The sequence below is a fragment of the Helobdella robusta genome (assembly GCF_000326865.2).
Source record: "Helobdella robusta unplaced genomic scaffold HELROscaffold_57, whole genome shotgun sequence".
NCBI lineage: Eukaryota > Metazoa > Annelida > Clitellata > Rhynchobdellida > Glossiphoniidae > Helobdella > Helobdella robusta.
Window position 1 is genome coordinate 415,187 of NW_008705311.1, and position 10,000 is coordinate 425,186.

The following is a 10,000-nucleotide window of genomic DNA, read 5'->3' on the forward strand; positions in this document are numbered from 1 at the left end:
AACTTGAACTGCAGAAGCAACAAAATTTACAACAGCAAGTAGGACCGCAACAACAAATCGTGCAACATCTACCGCAACAACAACAACAGCAGCAACAACAACAACAACAGCAGCAGCAGCAACAACAACAACAGTTGCTGAAACATCAACTAACCCATCAGCAACAACAGTTGCCGCCACAGCTAACGTTACAACAACATCAACAACAGCAGCAACAACAACTACTTGCCCTCCAACAGCGGTTCATACAACAACATCAACAAATGATCAAAGACAGAATGCTCATGGTTTGTTTTTTACTTACTTCATAACCATGATGCGTTGTCAATCATTACAATCATTACGGTTGCATTCGTTGTTTATTTTTGTAATAATTTCACTCGAATAAACCGTAGCAGCTGTTGTACATTAAATTCCCATTGAACAATTTCACGCCCCTATTCACAGAAACCAAGGCGGAAGTGCAGTTTGGACCAGTGCCAGCCCAACTCCTCCACTACGACCCCCGTGAAAGACGTCACAAGATCGATCTCCCTGCGGCAACCTCCAAATCTTTCTCTCCTACCCACTCCATTTTTTCAAAATCCACTCAATTCTGAGCAGACCCAAACACCCCTGGCAAAGTTAAATCTCCCCCAAACTCACCCACTGCAGCAATCGCAATTTTTAGGTGAAGGGCCTAATTTGAAAGTGTTAACCGAAGGGCCGAACTTGAAAAGAACCCAAATTTCCAGAGCCGGCTCGATGGTACAAAACGCCACATCATTTTTTTCACCCGTGGTTCAGGTGAACAGGGCCTCATCTTTCAACCAACCACTCTTTTTGCAGCCGAGCACAGATGTCTCGGCAATGTTGAAGCAACAGTCTCGCTACAAGATTGACGTCCTCCAATCTGATGTTGCAAGGGCGATTTTGCTTGAGTCCGCTGGTCTAAGGAGTCCGCCGAGTATGAATCTCGTTGACGTACAGTTCGAAAATTTCAACTGCCCTGGAGATGATGGTGACGATGTTAGCAATTGTGAGGCAGGCAATAATGATGAGGGGGCCGGCGAGGGCAACGATTTTGATGGCGGACATATTTTCAGTGGTGGGGAATTGGACGCAGGTCCCCTGTACGATGGTGATGATGGAAGTCGAAATTTCAACCTTCAGCTGAACGCACTGGAACAGACGACGCCACAGAAATATTTTTCTAGTCCCCAGTACAACAGCATGGAAGACAACCAGCCCAACAGAGCTGAGGCGTGTGACGGGCCTGCTAACAACTTCAACAACGACTTTCTCAACAATATTTTAAAGCAACAGCTTTTAAAATCCAGTCAGAAACTGCATCCACCTCCGCCTTATGAACATGCCACTTCCAAACAACAACACAACAACAACATTCCTATTGATAACGCCACGTCCAAAGAACAACACAACAACAACAACATTCCTACTGAACATGCCACTTCCAAACAACAACACAACAACAACACTCCTATTGAACATGCCACTTTCAAACAACAACACAACAACAACACTCCTATTGAACATGCCACTTCCAAACAACAACCCAACAACAACTTTCCGAATGAAACGATCATGAGATTCCAAAGTGCCACAACTACTTGGACCAACAGCCAACAAATTCTAAACAGCAATAGCAACTGCAATAACATAAACATCATCACCACCACCACCACCAACAACAACAACGCATTCTTATCTCAAGTTTCGCCACTCCTAGAAAGCGTTCCAAATTACTCTCCTCAGGATGTTAGCATGTACGACTGCAGACATCCAACATTCTACATTCCCGAAGCAAACCATCAACAAGATACCGTCACGGATATGAACGAAATAGCTCAATTAATGCCAGACAGTCTCAGCATAGTTCCAATCTCTCTACAACCGACCACACACGACCACACAATCGTCGAATCGCTTCCAGAACATTCCAACGTTCAAGATGCTGCTGATGCCGAAAAATTTTCACCAAAATCAGAAAGCATTCAGACAGATAAGTTGACGAAGAATAACGTCGAAGTAGCACAAAAGGATACAGAATCGTCGTCGGTAAAAGGTAAAAATATAAAACTTCTGCCCAGCCCTGTTGACGCCTGCATCAAAAAACTTGCCATAGCGCAGAAGATGACAGCCGTCAGCACGCCCGTTAGGCAAGCCCATCAAGGAAGATTGCTACCCTTTATGGAAAACTGACCAATCCATTTCAATGTCCCTCCTCTACATTGTTTTGTCACCGTGTTTAACGTTTCGTTTTGTCAGGTCTATAAAGAATTGTGTAGAAATTATTATTAAGTGATGTGTTTTTTTAAATATGATTGATTGCAATTGTTAATTTTAATTTTATCCGAACATTAGCAATTCTTTTTTGTCCAAAATTTACGAAGGAAATGAAGTAATAATCTCTTGTGTCGTGTTCCTCCTCTCAGTAACATTCGAATGTGTAATGAATCGAATCTGAGTTAATGAAAAAATTTCTCAAATACAAAACTTTCGCCGTATATTGTAGTAGTGAAGTAATAAGTAATAAGAAGAAGTAATAAGAAGAGAATTTTAGAGAAGAGAATTTTAGAGAAGAGAAATTTAAAAGTTGTTGAAAATAATAGTAATTTTTACACTCAATTCTAGTAATTTCGGGATATTTTTCTCATGTAATTTTAAGCCCGACACGTCAGATACAGGCATATATATATATATATATATATATATATATATATATATATATATATATATATATAAAATCATGGATACAGAATTCAACGTTAAATGTGCATTATCTAAATATTATGTTAATAACTTTTTATGCATTACACGGCTAAGTTAAATATATATTTATAAAAGAGGCAAAATACAACAATTTCTTTTAAACCACTGTGATTTGAAGCCAATTTTACACATTTCATAACTTTCAAACGGGTTTTACTTGAGATTTAGAAACGAGTCAAGCAAATATGGGATCGAGGGATATAATCCGTGTGGTTTTAAATCACGGATATATTATATATATATCCGTGTTTTAAACTTATTAGTTGTTATTCTGAATAATTAATTATACTTTTAAAGCAAGCAATAATTAAAGGTAATATATATATATATTCATGAAAAGACTTATTTTTATCGTTAAAAATGAACATTTAGACAAAAATCTCGCAAACATTTGTGAAGACCATAGATCATTAAAACAAAAATAGATAAAAAATAAAAGTACGTTAGCGATAATGCGTTTTGTTATTGTTTTCATAATTCGTTTTTCAGTTTTACGGATTTTTAAAAGCTAGGAAAAGACGTTTCAATTAAATTTGAAGGGATTGATTTCTGATGAAAAAATTTTTAAAATGCTCAAGTGCGATGTCTGTCAGGTTCCCATTTCATCAGGTCTGTAAAAGTGTAAAAAGATACTAAAGAATATTATTTTTTTTAAATTTAAGGCTTACCTTACTACACCTTTTAATTAAGACTTTATTTATATACTTACATTGAATTGATTCATTAGAAAAATTAAATAAATTATTATATCCTTTAAAAAATTTTTAATTTAATATTAAAATTAATTTTTAATCAATTATTATATTTTATTTTATTTTAATTTTAAAAACGGACAAAAACATTCTCTAATTTAAATTTCTATCAAAAAGTCAAAACCTGATACTTTCTTTAAAATTTAAAAAAAATTTAAAGTTTAAATTTGATTTGTATTTGATCATTAGTTATTTATTTATTAATTAAATAATCCAGCCTAGTTACTAAATCTGAATTGCAATTGACCAAATCCAAATTGAATATGAATTCACGCACAATACAAATAATATATAAATAAATGAAAATTTCTGCTCATTCCCAAATTAAATCTTAAAGTAACTCAAACATTTTAATTTAAAAAGTACTTATTTCATTTTTATTTAAGATTCCATTAAATTAAAAAGTCAAAACTGTAATTTTTAGCGAATATTATTTACTAAATTACTAATATTACTTTATTTAATAGTTCAATTTAATTTTTACATATTATTCTAAAACTTTAATGTGGGAATTATCAAATTTTCAAATATTTCTATTTTATTTCTTACTTAATTTCTCATAAAAAAAAAAACAAAAAAATTATTTAAAACCAGAAACTGCAATGGAGAGCCACATTAAGGGCAAGAGGCACCTGAAGTTAGTGAAACAAGCAGAGGTGGAGAGGAACAGGCAGACTCACAGTGCTCACATCAGCTGGCAGGGCAGCTCGACCAACATCGAAATCGATAAACTCCGAACTTTTGTTCAGGGGTTTGGCTCTTTGAAAAGTCTTTTCGTGAACAATGTCAAGGTAGGAGGGACAGGGTTTTGATTTAGGGTGAATAATTTTAATGATTAGTGATGATTAGTTATGTGGGGACATTGTAATCTCATTCAATTCTGTTGAACTGGATGTATTTTTTATTTTCCAATAGTTATAAGTTGTGTACTGATGATTTTGAAGGATGGTTTTACACCTATTTTGAACACGAGTGACATAAATAGTTCATCATTTTAACATTTTTCAAACTTCTTCATCACTGTATAACTATCTTTTTTTTTGTTATTTCCATCCATCACCATCAAAAGTATCCACAACATCCTCCCCTGACACAGAAATTTGGCATAGTGGAGTTTGATGACTCGAGTGCGTGTTGTGCCTTTTTATCCAATGACATCTACAAGGTCGAAGGTGACGTCAAGGTCACCGTCCGGCCGAGAACTTTGAGTTCTGGAGTTGAAGAACGTGGTGGCAAGGTATGTCTCTGATCGTTATTTGTGTTTGTTTGTTTGCTTGTTTGTTTGATTGGTTATTTGAATGCAAGAGGATTATTACTTTTTTATATTTCTATTATCTTTCTTTCTCTCTCTCTCTCTCTCTCTCTCCTTTTCTTTTCTCTCTTTCATTCACTCTCTTGTTCTCACAGACGAATGCAGTGCATTATCAGCTCTTGAGATACATAAGTGATACCAACATCAGTTTTGTTGGTGCAGTTCTGGCTGCTCTATTTATTAACAGTAATATTAATAGTTATATCATTTACAGCAGAAACAAAAGCAAGAACAACCACAAAGACAGCCACGAAATAGACCACAACAACCACAACAACAACAGTTGAATGGTATTAGTAAAAGTTCTCAACAAACTTCTCAGATTAAAAACCAACAACAACCACAACTGCAACAACAAAGTCAGCAGCAGCAACAACAACAGCAGCAGCAGCAACAACAACAAAGACAACGTCGTAATGTCCAACAGGACTCTCAATTCAATGAAAGGTTTACTAAACTGCAGCATAAGTTACAACAACATCAACGAAAGACAAAAAACAAACAACAACAACATATGCGTCATCAGAGTGACAACAACACAGCTACCTCTCCTCCATCGCAGGTATCTGAAGTGACAGTTAGCCACATCCAACAACATCAGCAGCAGCAACAACAACAACGTCAACATCAGCAGCAGCAGCAGCAGCAACAACAACGGCAACATCAACAAAAACAAACGAAACAGCCAGGCAGCATTAGAATAATAAAACGTTCCAAGGCAGATCAACAAAAACATCAGCGTCAACATCTCTCACAACTGCAACAACAACAACCGCAACAACAACAACAGCAGCAGCAACAACAACAATTCCTACCAAGATATCTACGACGAAGCCTGCATTATCAAGAACAACAACAACAACAATACCCACGCAGATCAGCATTTAGAAATCACAACAAACAACAACATTTCTACAATAAACAAAAACGATGCAATGACGTCATTAACGACGACGATGATGATGAGGAGGAGGAGGAGGAGGAGGAGGAGGAGGAGGAAAAGGCTAAACTGGATGACCTTATACGATGCTTGCTGAAATGCGATTCGGTTAGTTAGTTGGTTGGCTGGTTGGCTAGTTCATTGATTGATTGCTGTCTGGCTGGCTGATTGGTTGATTGATTGGTTGTTTAGTTGGCTGGTTGATGTATGGATTGATTGAGAAAATAATAATAATAATAATAATAATAACAGGTGCCGGATCAGATGCTAACACTAGTGGCGTTGTTGCAGTTGACAGAGCAAGATCTAATCCAGAGGTCGAAGGTCAAGGAGAGGTTGAAGGTCATACTGAGGCCGTTCTCTAATGCAGGTTGTTGTTGTTGTTGTTGTTGTGGTTGTTTGAAGTTAAAAGTTGACGTCACAAAGATTTTATAATGCTTCTGACGCTGTTTCCTCATCTGCAGACAATTCTGACCCAGTTTCCATATTCGGCTCATCAGCCAATGGCATGGGGGTGAAAGGATGTGACCTTGACCTATTCATGGATATTGACCTAAATCGAAATGTAGGTCACGACGACGACGATGTTGATGCGATTATTATTTAGTTACATAGTATAAATAAATTTATGGGTACATTGCTTCATTCAATTCTTCGAACATTTTCTTTTTGTTGGGTTTTATCACGATCATCATTGTATTATTTCATCATCATATTCATCACCAACAAGATGGTTGGAAGTACCTGATTGTACGGAGATCCTTTCACTCACTTATCATATTCATGTAATGTGAATTTCTGGAATGTTCATTTCAAAGTTGTAACACCACAATACTTTCTTTCTTTCTCTATTTTTAGTCCGACCTGACCTACATAAAGCCAATAATGCGGCGAATAAGGAACCAGTTAAGTAGGTCATGTGGTGAGTTCACTGAAGTTCTGCCCATCCATAGCAAGAGGTGCCCACTCATAAAGTTCACCTCGAAGTGGATTGGCTCCAGTTTGAAATGTGACTTGTCATTTAATAATTGGTCAGTGGGTTGGTTGGTCTGTTGGCTGGTTGGTCAGTGGGTTGGTTGGTCTGTTGGCTGGTTGGTCAGTGGGTTGGTTGGTCTGTTGGCTGGTTGGTCAGTGGGTTGGTTGGTCTGTTGGCTGGTTGGTTGGTTGGTCTGTTGGCTGGTTGGTTGATTGATTATGCGATATTTCACTAATACATTAATCTTTATGCCCTGGTGGATCGGTTTGTTGATGAAATATTTATTTACGCGCGGTTTTCCAATTGAACCCTCTTCTGATTTTTATGCCTGCTTACATATTTCAATCAATCATCAAACATTTTCTGATTGGTTGACATCATGTTTCACACCAAACCGCGCCCGCGCAGGTTAGCCATGCAGAACACACGGATCCTCAAGCATCTAGGTCAAGTGGTGACCTCATTTCGACCTCTCTGCTTCGTGATTCGCCAGTGGGCGAAGGTCAATGACATCGCTGGTAACGTCAATGGCGGTCCCAATTTGACCCACTACGCTCTTTACATGCTCGTCTGGTTCTACCTCAGGGTCAGGTTGGGGTTGAGGTCATTTGAGGAGATGTCGAACATTAGCGGTTGGTGGGGTTTTGTTGGTGCCGTTTCATTCATCTATTCATTCTTCAATTCATTCATCAATTCATTCATTTATTAATTATTTCATTCATTCGTCTATTCCATTCATCCATCCATCCATCAATCCAGCTACGAAGCAGTCAGTTGACGGATGGGATTGCTCCTTCTCGTTCGATCCATCACACTTGCTGTCCACAGCAGCAGGTAACAACATCATCAGCCCTCCAACCAAATCTGTTCAGGAAGCTTTAGTGGTCGCCGGCGTAGCTTCAATTTGTGGTGACGGCGATGATGCCACCGCAGCTGTTACTGCTGTTAGCGACGCTGAAGATAAAGATGACGTCAAATGTGATAATGAAGAAGATGACGATGAAGAAGAAGAAGATGATGATCAAATCTGTGGAAATGATGATGATGATGATTCTAACTGCAAATACGACGACGACGATGAGAATGATGACGACGACGACGACGATGAGAATGATGATGACGAAAATGGTAATGCTATCGAGAATGATGATGAGGATGATGATGATGAGGACGATAACGAAGACGCAAGAATCATATCCATGTCTTATGATTATGATGACGGAAGCAATGGTGTTGGTGTTAGAAACCGGGATGATGATGATGATGATAGCGGCGATGATGATGACGACTGTGACGACGATGATGATGAAGATGGTGGAGATTCTGATGACGATGATGAGGTGGATGGTTTCAACTCGTCGTCGTCTGCATTACCTCATTTATCATCACCAAAGGCCAAGTTTGTTGTTGACGATTATGCAATAACAACAACTACTACTACTACTACTACTAATGCTACATCAGCAGCAGCAACAACAACAACAGCAACACCAACAATATCAACAAGAACAAATACTCCGCCACCAATACCAGCGCCTAGGTTGTCTTTAAAGCGCCATCATACACCATTAACCGAGGTACCACCATTGGTGGTACCACCATCATCACCATCGAAAGCAGCAGCACCACTTCTATCGTCGTCGTCGCCACCGACGTTACCATCGCTACCACCATCATCATCATCACTAGGGGATTTATTGTTTGGGTTTTTTGAGTTTTACTCTGCTGTTGATTTCAACAAGGGCTACCTGAACTTGAGGAGGGGGCAAATGGTGAAGTGGGAGGATTGCGATGGCGCCATCCAGTTTAAGGTTGGTTGGTTGGTTGGGGTTGATTGATTGATTGATTGATTGATTGATTGTTTGATTGACAGAAAACAGTGATGAACGTCCAGGATCCCTTCCTTCTGAGCCATAACATCACCCACAACGTCAGCCCCTTCGTTCTCAGCAGAATCACCAGGGCCCTCAGAAGGGCATCCACCTCGTGCAAATCGCAACAGTGGCTACCTCCTTGTCGTAGTGGGGGCGGCGTTAACAACCACGATAATGCTGCCGTTGTGGCTGTTGGTGATGATGTAGGGAAAAATATTTTGAATAACTCTCTGGCTACTAACCCGAATACATCACTATCATCTTCTGCCAACAGAGGGTCTCAGACGTTAGATTCAAGTGACTCCCAACGGATACTTGCCTTGAGCGAAGGGCCTTCTGTACCCCTAATAGATAGGGCAACTGAAAGTGATTGCCGGCAGCATCATACTGCTGCTGTTGGGCCAAGCAACCGCACTGATAAAACATCTGCTGCTGACGGAAAGGATCTTTGGGGCATAGCGCTGCTGTTTGAGAAGTTGAAAGAAGTCGAGAAGTCGTCAGGAGCTGCGGTCGCAAAGGCAAAGGTGAGGAAGAGATGTAAGATCAAGCCGCGAGCGTTTGTGGCGAGATTACATCTGAGTCCTGCCGATGCCAACGACAAGAAAGATGAAGCCAAGATAATGAATGATGACGCTACTCCGCCCACGATGCAGACGTCACCAGCTACCTCAACCAATCAGAACATGTTAGCGGTTCTTTCGGCCAATAAGAACATACCGCCAGTTCTTCCAGCCAATCAGAACGCGAGAAAAACTGTGTGGGCTGAGAAATTATTGAACAACATTATCAGGGTACTCACGGAGGTTTTTCTGGTTGAAATTCACAGACTGGAGGGCACGAAGGGCTTGTTTCACCCCAGGAATGTGAGATTCAGTAGGAGGTTTTCTGGGGTGTCCATCTGCCTGGATGAGGTGAGTATCTTTTGAGGCTGTGATAATGATGATGGCGAGGATGGTGGCGGTTGTGTTGTGGGATGATGATATTATTTGACCTTTATTGCATTTAATGAGAGTACCAAACAAACCACTGCAAAACTCCTTTAAATGTCTTCTCGGTGATAAAAGTTTCCACCAGTCAGAAAAGTTTGTCAAAATTTATTCCACAGAGTTATAGTGAGAAGATTGAAAAAGTTTCCGGTGACGTCACGATGGAGGAGGAGGATGACGTCAGCATTAACTCTGGTATCTTGAGTAGCAAACAGAAAAATAATTCGAACATCCACATCGGCACACGCCACCTTCCATCGTCATCTTCATCATTCTTACCACCAAAAACAACCATCACCACCACCATAGCCACCACCACCATCGCCACTACCACCACATCACGAGCTCAATCAAAAAGGATCGTATCGGAAAAATCGTCGTCGTCGTC

General features: G+C 39.5%; 1 protein-coding gene across 1 annotated transcript in view; it reads left to right on the plus strand.

The window, feature by feature from the left end:
* Positions 1–3,341: 3,341 nt before the first annotated feature.
* The window catches only part of HELRODRAFT_179844 (hypothetical protein), a gene marked incomplete at both ends in the record, with an annotated part of 7,752 nt that continues 1,093 nt past the window's right edge, over positions 3,342–10,000 (plus strand). Inside the window, 11 exons of the mRNA XM_009028647.1 lie at positions 3,342–3,381; positions 4,119–4,315; positions 4,621–4,761; positions 5,120–5,413; positions 6,029–6,146; positions 6,241–6,341; positions 6,635–6,792; positions 7,161–7,384; positions 7,512–8,151; positions 8,688–9,537; positions 9,732–10,000. The exon at positions 9,732–10,000 is cut by the window's right edge and continues 1,093 nt beyond it. Coding sequence (XP_009026895.1) covers positions 3,342–3,381; positions 4,119–4,315; positions 4,621–4,761; positions 5,120–5,413; positions 6,029–6,146; positions 6,241–6,341; positions 6,635–6,792; positions 7,161–7,384; positions 7,512–8,151; positions 8,688–9,537; positions 9,732–10,000 — 3,032 coding nt within the window. The remainder of the gene's footprint in view (positions 3,382–4,118; positions 4,316–4,620; positions 4,762–5,119; positions 5,414–6,028; positions 6,147–6,240; positions 6,342–6,634; positions 6,793–7,160; positions 7,385–7,511; positions 8,152–8,687; positions 9,538–9,731) is intronic.